Raw genomic sequence first — 20,992 nt, 5'->3', positions numbered from 1 at the left:
TGAACATGAAAATTATGTTCAATCACCATTAAACGTAAATTTAACGGTGAAAAATAAAATATCTCAATTTAAAAATAATTATTAGTCACTAACTGATCCGATGAACATTATTGTATTCAGATAAAGAAAAAAAATCAAAATAAAATCACGTTTTTTAATTCTGCAGATTTGATTCTGGCTGCTTTAAAGCAAATTGTCTTTTATAATAATATTTCTTTTTCATGTATTTAGCACTGTTTTCACTTTTCACCCACCACTTTACCAAAACAGTAAATAAAGTAACATGCTTTTGTTTGTTGTGAAGGGAAAGAAAAGAGGCTATAAGAACCAAAACAAAATTGCAATGAGAAAGAGACAATATATTCTTTCTACTACTTCCTCACTCGATCCTTCCTTCTTCTTCTTCTTCATCTTCTTAAATTTCCCAAAACCCCAAAAATCCCAAACGGATAAACTTCTTCTTAAATTTTCAAACTTTTTTTTTATTTTTGATTGAATTGAAGAGAGAGAGAGAGAGAGAGAGAGAGATGTCAATACGGAGCTTAATCCAGGACATGAGGTTTTCCCGGTCGCAGCGGGTGGTTCAGGACCGGTCGGCGGTGGCGGCGCCGGAGGTGGGCGACTCGGTGAAGCAGAGCTGCTGGGCACAGATGCCTCAGGAGCTTCTCAGGGAGGTTTTGATGAGAATTGAGGCTTCTGAGGCCGCCTGGCCGCCGCGGAAGAGCGTCGTCGCCTGCGCCGGAGTTTGCCGGAGCTGGAGGCTGCTGACGAAAGAGATCGTTAAATCGCCTGAGCTCTCCGGAAAGCTCACCTTTCCCATCTCCGTTAAGCAGGTCCTGGTTTTCTCTTTGTTTGGTTTCAATCGCCAAAAAGTTTTTTAATTTTTAATTTTTTTTAATAGTTGATTGAGGTCATTATAAATTCGATTTGGTATTGATTTCGTTGTATTTGGGTGCCTTGTGAATCTGTTTGGAAGTAGTACAAGTGTGTGTTTTGATCTCACTGCATTGCAATTTACACAAAATGATGGGGTTGTAGTGGTTCTTGCTTGGTTGGGATGCTTTTAGTGTAAATTTGTAATCTTTACTAAGGAACTTGCTTGCCCATTTCAATAGACAGCTTTTATCTTTGATAATTCCCATTTGGTTTTCGCCTTCTATGATCAAGAATTCAAGATAGTGTTTCTTAGCCAAGTTATCAGGTTCCATATGGGTAGTAGTGTGAATTGGATTAATAGTACAGAGAAGGGAATTCGGAATCTTGTTCTGAGCTCGAAACTACGTTTTTGAGTGATAATCTCTGACTGGAAAATCTCTGGTTATTTTCAAGTTTTTGAGTTGTTTATGAATTTTGATGTTGGTGGTTGCAGCCTGGTCCAAGGGATGAACTGCTACGGTGCTTTATAAAAAGGAACCGCTCAACCCAGACATATTATCTTTACCTCGGTTTGACCCATGGTGAGCATTTGCTAATCGAAAACAAAAGCATCATTGTAGTGCATTGTGAATAATAGGTAGCTTTTTGGTTGTTTTTCAAAGATCTGGCCTTTCCTTCTCCAGTGGAGGTTTATTTTGTTAGGTCATTTAGGTATTGATTGTGCTATCAAGATAATGCTGTCACTTTCTGTATATAGTGGTCCTACTCTCTTGCTTTCTTTTGAGCTGTAATGATTTTAACTTATTATCTGTCTTGTGTCCATGGCAGCATTAACTGATGAGGGAAAGTTCCTACTTGCTGCTCGCAAGTATAAACGCCCCACCTGCACAGACTATATTATCTCACTAAATGGTGATGAAATGTCAAAGGGCAGCAGCAACTATATTGGAAAACTGAGGTATACCATTGTATATGCTTTTTTTTTTTTTTTGCCCTATGAGCTCCAGTTTAACTCATTTTCCCTTTTTCTTCCTCAAGGTCAAATTTTTTAGGAACCAAGTTCACCATCTTTGATGGGCAGCCAACTGATGTGGGAGCCAAGTTTACAAAAAGTCGATCCACTAGGCTAGTGAATTTGAAACAAGTTTCACCTAGGGTCCCTGCTGGCAACTATCCAGTGGCTCACATTTCATATGAGCTAAATATGTTGGGTTCCAGGTAACACTTCTCTTTGCACGAAAAGTTACCTTCAGAAATGAACTTATAAGAGTAATATTTTTAATTCTATCTGCATGGACGGTTGCTTTTTCACAATCGTCACAACAAATATTCTTTTCGGTATAGTAGATGGGGTGCATTTGCTTTTACAATTTAACTGAAGAAATTAAAAAATTCAGAGTTCGTACAAGCAGGGGTCCAAGGAGAATGCAATGCACCATGGATGGCATTCCTGCCTCTGCGATTCAACCTGGAGGTGTAGCACCCACACAGGCAGAGTTTTCAAGTAGTACTGCCGAGTTCTTTCCGTCCCTTCCATTTTTCCGTTCGAAATCAACTCGCATGGAAAGTTTCCTAGGGCCTTCGGCCAAACCAAAAGATGGGGTGATCGTGTTGAGAAACAAAGCTCCAAGGTGGCATGAACAACTCCAGTGTTGGTGTTTGAACTTTCATGGACGAGTAACAGTTGCTTCAGTGAAAAACTTTCAGTTGGTGGCTTCTCCTGAAAATGGACCAGCTGGGCCAGAGCACGAGAAGATTGTCCTCCAATTTGGGAAAGTGGGCAAGGATTTGTTTACCATGGATTACAGGTACCCAATATCAGCATTCCAGGCATTTTCAATCTGCCTCAGCAGCTTTGACACCAAGATCGCTTGTGAATAAAGAATAATACATCTCAACAGGTATGATATTTAGTCCTTTGGAAGTTAATTATTCCTGAATCTAAGTAATCAGACCAAAAAAAAAAAAAAAGTAATCAGAAGTAGTGAACAGAAGAAATTGTTGCGTTGACATAAATGAGCACTATTATTGCTAAATGTCATGAACAGTTAAGAATCTGTAGGTTGATATTTCTGCTTTGATGTATAAGTTCTGTAGTAAATTTACTTGGTGATGGTGGTGTACACGTCAATATCTCTTTACATGATTATGATGAATCCTATATTTTCCTACTGGTCTAGGAGCAGCAAGGTTTGAAAATCATTTAGGAGATTGAAGTCAATGAGACTGTTTTCCGAAGGTGATTGCTACTGGACTTCCTATGCAGAGGGCATGGTCAGAGGCTTCAAACCTTCTGGGATCATGACTTTGTTCAAGTCATGGAAAGACCACTGGAACCGAATGTTGGAGAGCTTTGGTTCTCTGTCATCCCCATATGTATATTTCATTTGTTAATGTATATAGCAAGTGTTCCTATAAAAGCATGCTATTGTTTTGCTATTTGATGCCATATCGAATTTCAGTTGGTTTTAGTCAGACTATTATAGGTTGTCTAATCATCAAATGAATTCCTACTTGTTCATTTTCTCAATGAGGATGATGGCTCAATCTGACTTCGCCCTAACTACAGTTGATGAAATTTTCCAAAATATTTCTATAGTCCTATTCTCTGGCTTGTATTTTTCTTCTTTTCCTTTTGGTAAATAGCACATCGATATATATAAGAGCTAGATGATGCATTACTGTCTTTTAGTCAATCTTCCAAAGACGCCAGTTTACCGTTACAAATACCAGGAGCTACATCAAAGCACAACAACAGAGAAATTCTGCTCTTCAACTTCAGTTAACCAAGGAAAAGCAAATGCTAACAAGAAACCAAATAGCGAAGAAAAAAAGCCAAGGAGCTTGCTGCTATATAGCAAAGCTTCCACTTGTAGTACCAACCCCCCACTCCACTGAACCTTGAATTGTTCAGGTATTTCTCATGGTGCGAAGACCTGATGTGATATCTGCCCTCTCTGCTCTCAACATCCCGAGCATATCTTCTTTACTTGCTCCGGACTGGTTCTGCTTAGTTCACTCTATCCTCTCGAGTAGTTGGCTTGTTTGGATATTTGAAAGGTTGTAACCGAGTCTGGGACTGATCCCGATGGATGCTTTGTCAAGTGAAATTTATGTTTTTGACACTTCTGGAAAAACGTTGTCTTCGGGTGTTCGACCATCCAGAGCCTAATCCCTCTCTGGTAGCTTCCAAAGCATTCCTTGCTGCTCAAGGATTTTATTTCCATCTTCAGTCTAAATCCTGCACTGTTCAGTGTCTTAAACGCTGAACTTCCTCCCTTCCGATTTGATTCCTCCTCTGGTAGGCTCGATCAAGATTAATACTGACACAGCTTGGTGTACCTCCTCCCTTGGATGTGGTAACCTTATTGCTGCTTTGGCTCGTGACTCTTCTTGCCATCTCCTAGCTGGTTCTGCAAAGTTCTGCATGCCAACTCTTCTACCGCAGCAGAAGCATTAGCCATTCACGGCAGTCTTTTGTAATGGTATCCAACTCAAATCATCTGATTACATCGATCTATCAAAACGCCACTCTTCGGTGGACTGAGCAGTAGCACCAATGGTTCACAGTATATTTCCGCCATATTAATTGGGTGGACTTGGTCCAGCAGACAAAGCAACAAGACTGTTGAAACCCGCCTTCCTCCTTGCTTCACATTTTGTCATATGATGCGCAGCTCGCCTCCATGAACTTGTTTGGAGTGCTGGGTTATGAGATGCTGATGTACACAGTACATTATATATGCAAAACCCAAAGGCATATAATATATTACAAGCTTTCTGGACGAGTACTTGGCTTTTAACTAGGTTGCTTCCCCACATGATTTTTCTTCAAAACTTAATCTTGGGTTTCATTTGAAGGTGTTAAACTAGTTTCCTGGCCTTCCTCACGCACTTTCAGCTAACCCAAGGGCACATTTTGCATGCTCTTTGACCGGTATGCTACTACTTTACGAGTTTTGATAACCCCAGGGTCAGATTTAGTTCCTTCTTTTTGACAGTTGTTTATGTACTTGAAATAATATCCAGAGAAGAAAAACTCTTTCTGAATAAAGCATACAAAGTAGTGCAAGGCTTCAAGCACTTGAGAAAGGGTAAGCTTAAATATCTCATATGACCAGTCTCTTGGTTCAGCGTATGATCACAAGATTGCTGGTTAAGAATATTGATCAATCACTTGAGAAAATGGGGGCAAATTTGTTTCTCGATTCTCGAATGACCAAAGCCAAGGCTTATACAATTTTGCCACACTTTTCAGATACAAGAATAGAACACAAGTTTATATTTACACGAGTACAATTATAATTCATACTAAGCGGCTTGCATGTGGATTCCCTGTTCTGAGTTGACATGAATAGATTCAGTAGCTTCTTCGTCAGAAGCTAGATCATCCGACTGCAATTCCACTTGATTAAGGCTTCGGACGAATCCAGAAAATGAAGGAAAATGCTCAGGTGAGAAGAAATAAGCTCCCATTCTCTGATAAGTGAACAAGTTTATTTCATTCTCTCCTAACAAGTTCTTCTTTATCTGTTGAAAGCCTCCTGGAGCTCCTGAAATTGATGAGTTTTGACCAGAAATTTCAACTCCGTGCTTTCTGCACGCTGTTCTAATTTGTGATAGTAATGACTCGGGACTAGAACGGGATTCGTGTGGTTGATGTACGTCTGATAAGTCCAGTCCCGGCAATATCATTTTGCAGGAGTTTCTTGCAAACATATCTGCAACTGCTTCATAACCATCTCGAGAGGATGTATTATAAAACCCAGATGTCAACTCAGATGGGTGAGACCTTGTTTTGTACCAAGAGTGCATTAGAGGGACTTTGCCATATGCTGTGACTTCTGTGTCACCAAAAGTTGAAGAAGCAAGGGAAAGGATCCGATCTCCATGAGAGATTAGCTGGTTTGAGTACCAGGACAGGAAGAAATCACCATATGGTGACTCCCATGATCCCCCATGGTCCTTGAAGAAAGTGTTTGAGTCCGGTGACTGGTCATAGCTCGGAGCATCATGGGGACCGCCAAGACCCCATAAAGGATTTCCGGTTGCCTCAGCATGTTGTTTAAGAACATTGAGCATGTTTTCATCAAAACATTGGAATTCGCCAACCCCGGGAATTTTGCTACGTTTGACTGACTGGTGATGAGAAGGATACCGAAGCTCACCATCTGGTCCTAGGCTCACTGAGACGCCCTGAAATTTAGCAAAACAGGAATTACTGAACGTTCAGTACGCATGCTAAACCTAAGATGACTATTGTTTCATTTTTAGAATTCAAAAACTCAGGACTGCTTACCGTGATTGTGGAACCAAGGAAAGGCGAGAACGAAGCTTTAAAACTTTCGCAGAAATCATGGTAAACTTGAATCGGAGTCTTTCCATTAAGAACAGGAAGCTCATCAACAGCCAGTGATAAACACTCCTTGTATTGCTGCCCTGACCTGTCTTTGAAAAACATACCAGGTTGGGACTCCCCTAAGCAAGACACCCAATCGGGGAGTGAGATCTTCGGTTGTTTAGAAGCGTGGAAGCAGAGTGACACATGAAGCTCAAGACCGGCTTTCTGAACCATCTCTGCTAGAGAATGGTAGGCTGACCACTCATACTTCCCCATGGCTTCTTTCTCAACAATTCCCCACCAGACAGGAAGCTCCACGCCTGTCACTCCCAATAGCTTCAGAGCCATTAGTCCAACCGCAATTGCTCGGGCATGCTTCACTGAATTGCAGTCTGAAACTGCATCCAGGGGCAACCCAACAAATAGTCTTAACCCGTCATTCTGAAACGACCAAGCAAGAAAACCGAGTCAGTCTCAGTCAAGACAAGTAACTAAGCCTAGAAACAAACTGGCTAAATTTAACCAAGTACTTTGCAGCTGTACATATTTAACAAAATACAGAGGATGAATTCTATAGATAAGGTGTTTACAAACTCAAAGCATGAAATTGGCCCCTAAAAAAAAAAATACAGATTCTAAAATAGCTTCTGGCACTCAACTCAAGAATTAACAACTTACCAAACATCAAAATCTTCTTGTTTTTCAAAACCCCTTTTAATTCTTTCATGTATCAATTGGGTTTTATTTTTATAGATAAGGTGTTTACAAACTCAAAGCATGAAATTGGCCCCTAAAAAAAAAAACACAGATTCTAAAAAAGCTTCTGGCACTCAACTCAAGAATTAACAACTTACCAAACATCAAAATCTTCTTGTTTTTCAAAACCCCTTATAATTCTTTCATGTATCAATTGGGTTATATTTTTATGACAATCAGATTCATCAAAATCTCACAGAAAACAAATTCAAACATAAACTAAACGGTCACAAGTCGCATGCTTTTCATTTCCTTCAGTTTTCTACTTGCAAGTTGCTACTACTATCTCTAAATATAACTAGAACAAAAGAAGAAGTCCTTACCGATTTGGATCTTTTGGATGGACCCGAAGCTTTAACGGGTCGAACCGATTCAGACTGAACGGCCCTGAGAGTAAACTGAAGCCGGCCATTTTTCCAGCTCGTGTACTTTTGACCAAAGCTTATCTGGGTCCTCAAATTACCACTCAATTTACAAAACCCCAATTCCCTGCGCCCCAATTCAGCCCTTCCGATCTTCACCTGAGAGCTTCGAACCACAGAAACCTCCATTTCCGAAAAAGCTCGAAACTTTACACAACCCAAAACCCAATTAAGCAAGAAAACCCAAACCCAGAATTTGATTCTTGTTTTTTTCAACGAAAATTTGAGAGCTTTGTGAGTAGAGGAGAAGATGAGTTTTGAAGAGTTGAGATAAAATGGGGGAGGAGAGGAAGGGTTTATATAGAAAACGATTGAGGGCCGCAGACGCGCTTTTACGCGCGAATGGCCAAAAAGAACCCGCCACGTGTCGACTGACAATTTTGATTTTCCTAAATGACCAAACAGTGGGTTTTGTGATTTGGAAATTCATAATCCAAATTTAATTTTGGTATTTTTGATGACTCATTCTCAACAAAAAAAGGTATCTTTGCTGACTTGATTGATTGTTAATAGGAGGACAGCCATGTGGTTTGATTGGGGTCTGATATCATGGTGGTGTTTATAACTAGATTTTGTGTTGTGTCATTTAGATTTAGACCTGCCTCTTATCTATAATTACAATAATTCACTCAGAAAAGATTCTTATTGTGAGGTCTCGAGTCAAAATCTTACCATTCGTATTAGAATAAACAGTTGGGCGGTGGTTTTTTTTTTTTGTTATATCCGTTGTATGAATGGTGTTATTTCATGTTAGAATTTATAAGATTTGGACCTCAAAATCTGCTCACTTGACCTCACTCTATTATGAATTATTAAATGACATATATAACCTACTATAAAATGACTATTAAGGACAATAATTATACAAAAAAAATACTATATTTATTTTATGTAGACTTTCCAATTCAATAATATTAGATTGTATTCTTTATTATTTCCCTTATCTATTTTCATTTTCCAATTCACTACATACTCATTAAAGCATTCATATATATTTAATAAGAATTAAAAATATGATTAAGATAATGTGACATAAAAATGTATGATATATTGATATATATGTTGAACACATATTGGTGAGGGAAAACAAAATAAATCCTATTATAATTTATGACCTGAATCTAAGTCTATCCATTATATTTGCAAAAAAAAAAAAAAAAGAGTAGCAGTTATAAATATATATATATATATATATATATATATATATTTTTTTTTTTTAATAATTAATCATGAGGTACAAAAAGTAGAGAAAATAAATAAACATTAAGAAAAAATGATTTCTTCATTGTCTTTAACAGGTAAAATAGAAAAAAAAATTAAAAAAAACCACAAAATAGTTCATGTTATTTCCTTATTGATTAGAAATTAATTTTGAAAATCAATACCTTGTGTTTGATTTATTTTATTTTATTGGAAAAGCGATTTATGCATGTTGTTTGATTAAGGTTTGTATATGTAGTTAAGATTTATAGAGTAATTAAATCATTCAAATGACTAAATTTTTTATTTTAAAGATAATAATTTGTTTATGAGTGAGGTTATTTGAGGAACTTTAGTGAGGTTTAGTGAATAAATTTAGTATTTAAAAATTTGATAGGAGGTGTAAAAAGCATAGAGGTCAAGTGAGTAAATTTAGAGGTTCCAATAGAAAAACTCAATTTATAATGTTGCCTAACAGCATCCCTCACTATTTGGATAATTTTGTGATTAACTCGATTTGCTTTACAAGTAATGAGAGTAATTATACTCGATCTCATGTAGGTCACATTTATTGAGTGTTATATTAGTCACATTGAAAACATAATTGAAATTGACACCCCGCCTATTTACAAACAGGCATTACAAATCTTTATGGCGAAGTGCACAAACAATGCCTCTAGTTTAAACTTTATAGAAACAGCAGAAAAATATCAATTTGAAGCACCCAAATGAGGATTAGAAGTTTCATACTATAGTACAATTTGCTTATACTTTTGAAGAAACTTGTTTAAAGATAAACATAACTTCCCAATTCAAATATCTTCAAATGCATTGTTGAATGTTGGTTAAATGAATTTAAGATCGTAATTCCGTTGGTTGTAATTTCGTAATTATTATATCATTTGTATACCAAATAATTTTTGAGGTGATTAAACTTGACTTTGGGATATGTGATTTGGAGTTGGATACTAGTCAACATTGGATAACGGAGACTATTTATCCATAAAGTGATAAAATCAAAACTAAGCACTCAGGTTTTTTGCCTAATCCGACTCCAATACCTTACTAATTAGGAATTTAATAATTGTGGCGGCTGTTTAACAGTGACATCTTTTATATATTTGTGGACATGGAGATTTGAGATTGGAGATTGGAGATTGGAGGACGTGGAGTCAGTGTGGAATTATAAGAAGCCACCTCATGCCAACTTCCACGAGAGAGACTTATGTACGTCACCCGTACCACGTGGCAGTGCGGCGGCTCAATTAGTGTCCAAGTAGAGGGGTATTTTAGGTATTTCACATTAAAATCAAGGGCAGTTTCAGAAAAAAAAGGGAAAAAATTTCTTTCTTCTGATTGGAGGGCCGCACCGCCAAGTGGTGCGGCAGCCCCGATGCAAGAATTTCTCAACTTCCACAGACCACATACCACAATATTGTTTTGACTCAGAAACACAATGATTGGATACAAGAATGGAGCTTTGGATGGGTCTGAACTCTGACGTGGTAAATAATCCGAAAGCGATGTCTGTGTGCTGAGTCATGTCCAGGTTAGGAGAAACTGTTTGAGGCCTCAGTTTTTGGTTGTATTTTCCGATCCGAAAAATCAGTGTTTTTTCTCTGCCTTTGGAATTGGATAGCTCGATCGATGGGCCACTGCTGGTCCACATGACCCACAGTGCTCAAACCTGATTTGTAGATAGGAAAATTTCGAGAGGAATAGGAATCTGGAATCATCATCGTCTTTTTGGCTGAGTAATTTATGTCGGCCATTTGTCTAGATATCCATACGGCGCTCACCAATCAAGGGTGAGCATGGCATATTTAGGCAACCGACCTCTTTTTGGCTGAGTAATATTATTGCTTCATGTTGATCGATCTAGCTAGTTGTTTCAAGATTTAAAAAAGTTGTGACGAAGCCTTTGTTTTCGTAATTAAGAAGGAAAAAGCAAACTATAAAACTACCTAAACAATTAACGACTACTTTATTTATGGGGTTAATTATATCTTTTGCATCTTTCAATAATAAGCAGGTAAGAGTTCATAGGTTTACTGAACCTGTCTTGTTAAGAGTTCGTTGATCTCAACTAGGGTATTAAGTGTACATACCAGTAAATACTTCACTGCCACAAAGTTTTATATTATTACCAGGACCCCGCAAGATCACCTAAGAGGCCAGACCATGGGTCGGGAAGGACACCCAGCAGGACGGTGCTCATCATGGTTGGCACCTCGGGTGATACAGGTCTCTACTCCGCCCAGTAGGGCTAGTCAAAGTACACACCAGAAGCCTATATTAGCCTGCAACCTGTGGACCTGCGTCCCACGTCGAAGAAATGGGAAATCTAGCTCTTTCCCATGTTCGAGTATATAAGCCACACTCAACTACCTTCATGTGGGTAATAACTTCTTTCTCTATACTATTACTCTGTCAAATTATACACATAATCTTAATTACTTAAGTATCAGAGAGGCATAAACCGTCCGGTACGGTTATACCCTTAACCAAAACCTGTTTAGGCTAATTAAACAATCAGTTAAATTAGACTAATTTCTCTATAGATTTTTTTTTTTTGGGTACAATGACGACAGCTCACAGCTTTCTGTACAAAATTGAATGTATAGAAGTGCATGGGTATATACTCACAGCTTCAAGCCAATGCGATATATCATGAAAGATATGAACCTAAACAGAATAATTCCAAAAGTTGTGCTAACCTTGAAAGTTGAAACCCGGATATGGGAATGTATAAAGCAGCAAGAACAACGAAGACCCAGAACACAAAAGATCAAGTCCTGTAATCAAAATCCGTCACTGCCCAGAATCTAACAAACAAACAATGAAACAATTAAACAAACAAAAGCAACTCTAATTGCACCTCCACTCTAGCTAGGCAGGAATAGAGTCGAAGATTTGGAACTTTTGGGCGTTCATCGCATTACACCCCCCCACAAAAACCCAAAGAATCAAAAACGGAAACCCACCACCTCGGCACCTCCACTCTCCTAGATTGAAATTCCACGTTGGCTGGTTCTGATGGAATTTCAAAATTAATTGAAAAAAAAAAACAGAAATTGAAAATGGTGAGAGAGAGAGGTGAGGAGGACGATGATGATGATGATCTATGAAGATGGCCGGCGGTTTGAAATTTTGGAAATTTGGGGAGTGTGGTTTATCACAAAGGGTTTGGGGGTTTGTGGGCGTTCAAGTCGAGTAGCTCCAGTATCCAGATAGTTTTTTTTTTTTTTTTCCTTTGGGTATGGGCTGAAAGGAAATATACATATACTTGGGGGGTTTTTGGGCCAAATTCTTGTCTAGGCTGTAGCCTAGATAGCCCACCATTTGGTTCCGCCTCTGCCCTTAACGTTGTGTATTTCCTTTGACAGGATCACGGAGTTATCTTGGTACCTGCTAGCGGGTATAGCATTATGTTGGACAAGTCCCGGAGACACCAATAGAAACATTAAGTATATAGCTAAGTTCACTCTGAAGTGGCGGGCATATGAACCTTGATAGCCTTGATTGAGGGTGGTTCCAGGCTTCCAGCACTGACGGGATAAGGTCAATAGCTATGGCCCCGATCAATATTACACAAACTTTGGTAAAGTATCTAGCAAATTACATAGTTGAAGTAGTGTTTGAATAGTTTACAAACCGATCGAAATGCTGAAGCTGCCATAATGATGTGTATTTTGATCGTTTGGAAACTTGAGATATCAATATCTTATAGACAATAATTCAAGAGCTGTTTCTGAGAACTTCTTTAGGGTGTGTTTGGATGAGAAAATTATGAAATTAGTAAGAATTTATAAATGACGAAATCTATAACTTCATCAATCTAAAATTCCATTAATTGCAATTTCTATTGTTTGGTTGTATCTATTTAAGATTTGAAATGCGTAATAAATTAAGAAAGTTTAAAACAAATAAAAAATAAAATAGAAAAAGCCTTGTTTTGGAAATCAAAATTGAATAATGCAAAGGAATTTGTAAATGACACCTATTTTGGTGGAAATTGAAGTGGGGAATTTAAATAATGAATTCCTTCGTTTTCTTCGGCAGAGAAATTTAAATTTTCCAATATGATAATGCCAAACGGGGGAATTGACTTTTAGGAATTATAAAATCCTCCATTTCAAATAAATTCCATCATTTTTTCCCTCATCCAAACACTCTTACAGATATTAGGTTTTATAGAAAAGACTTCAAAATAGTATTAGCTCTAAAATAATGGAAATCAAAAGGTGCCAATAAATGTATTGGTTTTTCTCAAATTTCTTTTTTCTTTACGTGTACAAATAGAATAGGAAGCAATTATCGGAGGGGGGGAGGTCGGCAAGCATCTCTATAGATGCCAACTTGGAAATCTGATTGAACCACTTGCTTGAGTCTTGTTCAACTCAAACTTCCCAAAACCTTAAGCTTAAGCTTACACAATCAAGTAATTCTTTCAGGGAAGAAAGATTTGACACTTTCATACTGATCCGAAATCATGTCTCATTAGTATTTATCCAAGTTATGATTATGTTTAGCTATTAACTGAAAACGTGAATGACTAAATTCTTGCTCTAATTTTAGGAGGAAAATAGAACTAATGTGCTTCACTTTGGTTTTGATTACGTCCATACATTTCATGCTGATCCGAAATCATGTCTCATTAGTATTAATCCAAGTTATGAAAATGTTTAGCTATTAACTGAAAACGTGAATGACTAATTTAATTCTAGAAGGAAAATAGAACTAATGTGATTCACTTTGGTTTTGATTACGTCCATACATTTCATGCTGATCCGAAATCATGTCTTGTTTAGCTATTAACTGAAAACGTGAATGACTAAATTCTTGCTCTAATTCTAGAACTCACTTTGGTTTTGAACTTTTGATTACGTCCATACATTTCATGCTGATCCGAAATCATGTCTTATTAGTATTTATCTTAGTTATGATTACGTTTAGCTATTAACTGAAAACGTGAATGACTAAATTCTTGCTCTAATGCTAGAAGAAAAATAGAACCCTAAATCACATTATTGGTTTTGATTACGTTCATACAACATTTCAGGTTAATTATTAACTGAAAACGTGAATAACTAAGATCTTATTCTACAAGGAAAACAGAACTAATTAATATGACGAGGATGTGAACCAGACCATATTCAATGTTCGGTAAACTTCATTCGGCTTTTAGTTATCCTCCTCAACTATAAAGTATTGTAGTAGAAATTTGAACTCTAACCCTAAGCATGAGGTAAATACTTTCTACTACAGTCTACAATACCGCCGTAAATTAGCAATCAGCATACATGTATACCCTGAATACTTACTGCTTAGAATCATGGCCACAATTCAGGAAAAAAAAGAGAGAACGAAATAAGCTTGGTGAAGAAATAATGCTTGGTTGGCATGATTTTAAGTTGGACATCTCATTCAGAAAACTACGCCCACCAACATTCAAGGCAATCAATTTCCAAAATGAAACCTCATCCATTATAATTGTTATGGGCACATGTTAGGATGCTTTCATGTTTTTTTTTTTTTTTTTGGTAATAAGGACTTCCATTGCACAGCCAAAAAGGCAACAACAAACAACAGAAGAAAAAGAAACAAAGAAACTAAGGGGGATCTGAAACAGCATCAAACAAGAGGATTCGCATTAGGGAGGGAGGAGGGGGATGCTTTCATGCTTTGAATTATGATCTGCATGAATTATATTATATTATGGCCCCATTGTCACCGTCTTTTTCCTTCTAGAGCGGGTGGGTGCATTATGTCGAGGAATCATCTCCATTGGTTTTTTTTTTTTTGGGTAAAATCATCTCCATTGGTTTAGCTTCTTGATTCATAATTCATATTTCCTTCTCTTCAAACTTTCAAAGGGCGGGTGTTGCAAGACTTTTTGGAGATGAGACAAGAATACAGTTCCTACTATTGAAAATAATTGTGTCCCAACATTTGTCATATCGTCAGTTTTGCCTTTTGCATTTCCATTGTTCTCTTGTAATATGGATCAGATCAGGGCAGTAGTTAACATGCATTACGAAGGCGGGGGGATTTAGTCCTGCCATAGTCGTTGAGATATAAGTCTTTTCCCTAAGAATCATTATAAATAAGTATAGTAAGGAAAGCCAATGACCAGGTGACATAGTTATGCTGTTTTTTACTGTCAAACAACCTGGATTAAACTCTGAAGTCGGAAACCGTTATAACCAAGTGATTAACGAGCGGAGCATACTACTTTAACTATTCTAATGGCTCCTAACTTCGATGTTCCAATAATCTTGAGCACTACAAAACTTTCAGCCTCCGGCTAAGCATAGGCATTCTATGGACTAATAAAAATCATTTTGGAAAAATTAAATGAGGGAGAGTAATCATTTTGCAGACACAGCTGGGTATTTATGCAATTAAGGTAGTGATGGTTGAAATGGATGTCTCCAGACCACCTAAGAGGAGCAGACCAACTACTCATGGAAATGGTCAAGGTAAAAAGGTAAAAGGGAAATAGAAGGGCATATGCAACTTTTTTTAAGATAAAAAAGAACGAAAAATGTGCTGTCCAAAATGGTCATATTCTTAGAATCTTAGACAATCATGCCATTCATACCTTTAATATTTTCTTTGTCAAAATGCTTGACATCTTGTTATTGCTTTGTTCAACATAAATGCCCCTTGAGAAAAACATGTCCTCTCTCAAGTCTCAACTACATTCACTTTCAATGCCACTGCAGTTAGGTGAACTCAAGGAATATGCTGTAGAACTGCAGTTAGCTGAACTCAAGGAATATGCAGTTAGGTGAACACAAGGAATATGCTGTAGAACTGCAGTTAGCTGAACATAAGGAATGCAATTAGGTAAACATAAGGAATATGCTGTAGAACACTGTAAAGGGATGGATGGATCAGTCACTGTATGTTTCACCTTAAGAACTAGGAAACACTTTATCTAATATAAGAACCAAAACCAGAATCTCTGACAGACGAATTTAATAGTTCTTTGCCAAGTCTGGAATATGTAGCTCGGATCTTGCGGCATAACAAAATTGGAGAATGAACTGAAACCAAGATTGGAGTTCCCAAAACAATTTATTAGTATTACAATGAACTAAATATAGTGTGTTTAAAGGCAGAGAGATAAATATGAAAAACAAAATATACAATATAAAGAAGCCTCTTATACAAAAATATTAGAAAAGAAACAAGAAAACTGAATACAAGATATATAAAGATGTATCACCTCTCCATGCAATTTGAATAGCTTTCCCGGTTCGGAATCAATTGGCAGCATTTGCAGCCTCATAGATTGTTTCACGACATCACTGAAAGTTGTTCTGAATGCCATTTCTCTACGTGATCCGAGCAGAATCCTTATCTCCTTGAGTCTCTTTTTGAGGTCTTTGACTGTGAATGAATTTGTCCTGATGAGTGTTTCTTTCTCCTTGGAGCCCCTACTCCGGCAGGGTCTATTAAGGGGCCAGACCAAGTTTGAATGGATTCTTTTGAATATGAGAAGTTTGTGGAACTGAATGGAACATCAGGGGGATCAAAAACAGGATCAATGTGATTTGAAGAACCTAAAGTATAGCCAAGTGTTCCATCTTGGTGTGGAGGAGGAAACTTCTCGCTCTTGCTCTTTGCATTTGCATGTGTTATTAGACGCCGCCTCTGTAATAAAAGAAAACACTCAGATTAAGAAAATCCACCAAGAGCTGGTTAATAACTAATGATTTTAGTTTTCAAGTATGAAAGTAGAAAGCATGCATTGCAAGGCTCATATATGGCATAAGAACGAAGTCAATGTTAGCCCTGCATTCTGTGACTCAACCAAAAGTGTTCTATGATTTATGCAAGTCAATAAACCCTGCATGCCATCCCTTACTGAGATCAGAAGCCTAATCTTATTTGCAACCCAAAACCATCAATGAGATGATACAGCTAAGAGATGTGTGCATGTGTGTTTGTGCGCATTTGGAAGTATTTTGGCTCCATTTTGGATTGCTTCACTAGAAGCTCTGTTGTTGCATAACATTTCCACTGGAAGCAGTTTTGTTAAAAGCAGATTTTTTCATAGTGCTTCTGCAACTCGAAAAGCACTTCTAAGTCTTGATCCAAACGCAACCCCAAACAGAGCCTTTGTGTCTGTGCATAGTGTTTTCCCGTGAGGGGAGGCAAATAAAAGCTTATCTCCCCATGTAGGTTAGCACCACAAGTGGATATGAATACAGCAGTGCTGTACATGGATATCCATGTACTCTTTGGCTGAACTCCTAATTTTACCTAGTCAATAATAATGGCAAGGGAAATAGTTCCTTCCAGCCATTTTAAGATTGACATTTTTCACTTGTTGATAAAACAGATGAGCTACTGCTGAAAAGAATTACTGCTCATGAACTTAATTCGATTATAAAGACTAACATGGCTACCATTTATGTGAACTCTTAAACCTAATAAAACAATCAGTTGATTAAGGCTGCAGCTCAAATGACATACATCAAGATTGGCTTGAAGCTCAGCATTGGCTTCCGGAACAGGAATTCCCCTAACAGCTCGATCACGTGGCCGAGATCTCCTTACACCATCTGCATTAGATTTGCCAGCAGCTCTCAATCTGCAATTAAGAAACTCATTTTAGGTTGGATTTCAGCTCTCAATCTATTTCATTCTATTTATTTGGAGGGAGGTCAATCAAAACAAGAGGAAATGGAAATGACTGAAAAGTGAAAACTTATAAAAGATTAACTACCTGATAGCAAAAAAAAGGTTAAAACAATAACATCACTGAGATGATAAATCTCAAAACTTTACCCATATAAAATATGCAAACCAAGAGTCCAAAGGGACGACTTTAAAACAACAATATTTAGTCATATGCGGAAATTGAAGGCACTGCATTTACTGCAATTTTAGTGCAGATGATTCTCTACATATTAAGCTTATGCAATGGAAGCTAAATAAACAGTAATGGTTCATATTCATGGAAGGTGTGACGTGTGAATCTAACTTTAATCAAATGAACAATCAAGTGATTAAAGGCAGTCATCAACCTTCTAGCTTCTTCATCCCGTAGTTTAGCATCCATTTCTTTGCTGGGTGGATATTTTGGGAGGCTAGAAGGATCACAAGCATAAGGTTTGGTTGTGAAAAACTGCAAAAGACATTGCCATTACATAACATTATTCAAAATACACAAATTGGAAAAATATAAAAAATAAAAATAAAGTAGAAAGAAGAGTTTGTATGATAAAGTATTATATTAACATCAGAAACTGTCATAACAGGAACAATATAGTGGAAATAAAATCTCACTTCATTCCTCAATGCAGCAGTGGCAGTCTGACGTTGAGCTGGATCAATTGAAAGGAGGGTGTCAATCAGTGGCAATGATGATGGTGGAAAGTCTTTAAAGGTTTCTGCAATGCATCTTTTGTATGATTGCTGAGGTTTAAAAATGGTTGCATGTGGCAACTTTGACTTTTTCCAATATTCTTCCGAAGGGGAGCCGCATAACTTGAATATCTTGTGTAACTGCTCCACCTATTTCAAGCAAGACACTGATTAACAGGACTGGAAATATCTATTCTGTAAACATAAACCTACTCAGAAACACCAAGAATTATAGATCCATAAATCTAGAAGCATTTAGCATTGCCTGACCAAAGAATTTGCGAGTGACAAATTGAACACACTGCAGAAAAGGAAACTGAGTGAATAAGCAGAAGTGTTAAGAACTCACTTCTGTGCGACCAGGCATGATTGGCTTCCCAGCCAACAACTCAGCTAAAATGCAGCCAGCACTCCAGAGGTCCACACCTACACCATAATCAGTGGCACCAAGGAGAAGCTCTGGGGGTCGATACCATAGAGTAACTACTCTACTAGTCATTGGTTGCTTGTGATTAGGATCAAAGAACGAAGCCAATCCAAAATCAGCAATCTTTAAGATTCCACCATTGTCAATGAGAAGATTGGACCCTTTAATGTCACGATGAAGCACATTGCGGTTGTGACAGTGTTCAAGCCCGGATAATAACTGGTGCATATAGCATTTAACCTGCCATATTTCCATAACAAATAATGAAAACTGGCTCACTTTTCTGGCGAAAGGTAAATTTTTTAGATAACTATGTCATATGAACACAACAAAACCAAGAAAAGTGAGGTTTGCCGTACCTGAGGCTCTGTGAACTTGATTGCAGGGCTTGCAGCAAGTCCTGCCAAATCATGCTCCATATATTCAAATACAAGGTACAAACTACATGACATCCTTGACGTGACTAAACCTTCCAACTTTATAACATTCGGATGATCCAAACGTCGTAGGATGAGAATCTCTCTGGCCATGAACTTTACACTCTCAGGCTCCAAATTATCAAACCGAACCTTCTTTAGCGCAACAATCTTCCCCGTCAAAGTATCCCTAGCTTTGTACACATTACTGTATGTACCTTGCCCAATCTGATCAGGATTCACAAGCACAATCAGAACTAAACTTGATAAAAGAAATAACTGAAGAATCTCTACTCAAAAGTCGAAGCAATGCATTTTCATATCTGAATCTTACCCAATTTGACTACATTGCTATAGTTAGAAAACCAAAGCTTAAACACAGAAAAAGACTCCAACTTTTGCATCCCTATTCTAACCTCACACATTCCATTTATGCCTCCCTCACATTCTCTCAACCAAGTCAAGAAGAAAAAATCACGAAAAGCATTACATTTCTACACAAAAACAAAGCATAGCAAAAGCATCATCATCATCACAATCACCTTATCGAGCTTCTCGAACGTGTCGGCGCGGCGCGGCGTCCAGCCATTAATAGCCTCGCCGGCGACGGCGGAGAGCCACGACGGCCACCCGGCGGCGACCTGCTCCCCCTGCAAATGCTTCGGCGGATTACTGTTCCTCGGATTCGGCCTCGAAGATCGCCGCCGTTCGCCTTTCGGCCTCGTCCTCCTCTCCCCCTCCTCCCCATTCCTCACCTCCTCACTCACCTCTCCGCCGCTGCTGCCGCTCACCTCCGCCGCGGCCGCCGCCTTCTTCGAAACCCTACCCTCCCCGACCTCCTTCTCCGCCGCCGCCGCCGCCGCCGAAGCGTCTTTGCCGAAAACGCAGCCCATCAGTCATCGACGAGTCTTCTCCATTTGTGGCTGCATTGTCAGCGTAGCAGAGCAGGAGGAGGAGAAGAAAACCAAAACCCTAGTAAGTAAGAATGAAGCTCAAAGAATGGGGCTTTTGATGAAGAGGAAGAAGAGGGGCTTGGCTTTTTGGAGACAAAAGTGAACAACAGCAATGATTTCTGAAGCCACAATTTGTGGGCATCACTCCAAAAAAAAAAAAAAAAAGACTTGAGCTTTTGCTACTACTGCTGCTACTATCACTACAGTTAAAAATAATGGGTGTTTTTTTTTTTTTTTCCTTCCCTTTTTCTTCTGAGTTTCAAAGAGAATGATAGAAAATTTTGGGGGTGTTTCTTTTTCTTTCTGTAAATTTTGACTCTTTTTCTCTTTCTTCTCTGTGTGTGTCTCTGACTGTGACTGTGACTGTGACTACTGGATGATTGGGCTTGGCTGTGTGTTTGGCAGGGACTGGAGTTGGGTTTTGGCGAATGGGCGGCGGCCACGTCGGAGAATGTCATGTGAAGCAGCGGTGGTGTTCGGATTGGATGTGGTGGGGGGAGAAACCATGTCTTTCCATTTGTGTCAACTATTTTCTTCTTCGTGAGAACATATAAATGGATGTTGTTCTTTTTTGCATTGGTCAAACAGTTTTACGAGGTAAGAGTGCTCTCTTTGAAATTGAAAACCAATAAATTTTACCAACGAAATTGAATTGCAGGCTAAATTAAAACTAAAATAATAGTGTTTAAAAAGTAAAGAAATTAAATTGAATTGAATTGACACTTGCGGGACATAATCGTAGCAAATACCATTACATTCGGAGGCGTTGGGAGATGCTCATACATCAGCAAGATTACAGTTAGGGTTGTCAATGGGTCGTGTCGGGTTGGGTTCGTGTCGGGTCAATGTATTTATCGTGTCGCAAGATACAAACTCAAACTCAACCCATTTAATAATCGTGTCAAAAATTTAAACCCAAACCCAACTTATTTATTAAACGGGTTACCCGTTTCCAACCCGCTTAATCCATTTAACAAATATGTCGTGTCATGTTAGACAAAATGACTCATTTAAGGGTTAACAATGCGACCCATTTAATTAAAAAAATGTATAAAATGATTAAATTCACTAGGAAACGAAAAATATAAATAATTATATATATTCATAAATAATTAAATCCAGTAATGTTAATTCAAATTGTCTAATTCTATGATCAAATACTCCCAACATCCAAAATTTTAAGAAGAAATATAGCATAATCGGGTTATACGGGCTCACTT

At 38.0% G+C, this 20,992-nt stretch overlaps 3 protein-coding genes across 5 annotated transcripts; 1 reads left to right on the top strand and 2 right to left on the bottom strand.

The window, feature by feature from the left end:
• The first annotated feature begins 337 nt into the window (after positions 1 to 337).
• On the top strand, positions 338 to 3,409 carry LOC133707752 (tubby-like F-box protein 3). 3 transcript variants are annotated; one of them, XM_062133237.1, is made up of 6 exons: positions 338 to 833; positions 1,370 to 1,457; positions 1,705 to 1,834; positions 1,915 to 2,094; positions 2,274 to 2,777; positions 3,063 to 3,409. In XM_062133237.1, exons 1-5 carry the CDS (start codon positions 528 to 530, stop codon positions 2,755 to 2,757), a joined length of 1,188 nt encoding a protein of 395 aa, XP_061989221.1. In that variant the 5' UTR covers positions 338 to 527; the 3' UTR covers positions 2,758 to 2,777; positions 3,063 to 3,409. The 3 variants fall into 3 exon arrangements, with proteins under 3 accessions (XP_061989221.1, XP_061989222.1, XP_061989220.1); XM_062133238.1 differs by having other exon boundaries at positions 339 to 833; positions 2,289 to 2,777; positions 3,057 to 3,409; XM_062133236.1 differs by having other exon boundaries at positions 339 to 833; positions 3,057 to 3,409.
• A 1,653-nt stretch (positions 3,410 to 5,062) lies between these two features.
• Positions 5,063 to 7,675, bottom strand: LOC133707751 (inactive beta-amylase 9). Its single transcript, XM_062133235.1, has 3 exons — positions 7,297 to 7,675; positions 6,176 to 6,658; positions 5,063 to 6,072 (listed from the first exon to the last, which is right to left on the bottom strand). The coding sequence occupies exons 1-3, from the start codon at positions 7,522 to 7,524 to the stop codon at positions 5,188 to 5,190; spliced, it is 1,596 nt and encodes a 531-aa protein (XP_061989219.1). The 5' UTR covers positions 7,525 to 7,675; the 3' UTR covers positions 5,063 to 5,187.
• A 7,984-nt stretch (positions 7,676 to 15,659) lies between these two features.
• LOC133707750 (probable serine/threonine-protein kinase At1g54610) lies at positions 15,660 to 19,927 on the bottom strand. Its single transcript, XM_062133233.1, is given in 8 exon segments — positions 15,660 to 15,980; positions 15,982 to 16,257; positions 17,083 to 17,200; positions 17,637 to 17,737; positions 17,899 to 18,126; positions 18,326 to 18,643; positions 18,763 to 19,047; positions 19,362 to 19,927. Coding segments are annotated over 8 exon segments (1,719 nt in total). The 5' UTR covers positions 19,713 to 19,927; the 3' UTR covers positions 15,660 to 15,938.
• Between the last annotated feature and the right edge of the window lie 1,065 nt (positions 19,928 to 20,992).

The sequence above is a fragment of the Rosa rugosa genome, chromosome 5 (genome assembly GCF_958449725.1).
Source record: "Rosa rugosa chromosome 5, drRosRugo1.1, whole genome shotgun sequence".
In the NCBI taxonomy this organism is placed as follows: domain Eukaryota; kingdom Viridiplantae; phylum Streptophyta; class Magnoliopsida; order Rosales; family Rosaceae; genus Rosa; species Rosa rugosa.
This window is presented reverse-complemented; position numbering and strand designations above follow the sequence as displayed.

Bases quoted from the DNA above. Each gene is read 5' to 3' on its own strand.
- LOC133707751 (XM_062133235.1), bottom strand. From the start codon at position 7,524: ATGGAGGTTTCTGTGGTTCGAAGCTCTCAGGTGAAGATCGGAAGGGCT. The intron at 6,659-7,296 runs GTAAGGACTTCT...TGGTCGTTTCAG, and splicing joins CATCCAAAAGATCCAAATCG to AATGACGGGTTAAGACTATT. The intron at 6,073-6,175 runs GTAAGCAGTCCT...GCTAAATTTCAG, and splicing joins TCCTTGGTTCCACAATCACG to GGCGTCTCAGTGAGCCTAGG.
- LOC133707752 (XM_062133237.1), top strand. From the start codon at position 528: ATGTCAATACGGAGCTTAATCCAGGACATGAGGTTTTCCCGGTCGCAG. The intron at 1,458-1,704 runs GTGAGCATTTGC...TGTCCATGGCAG, and splicing joins TTACCTCGGTTTGACCCATG to CATTAACTGATGAGGGAAAG. The intron at 1,835-1,914 runs GTATACCATTGT...TTCTTCCTCAAG, and splicing joins AACTATATTGGAAAACTGAG to GTCAAATTTTTTAGGAACCA.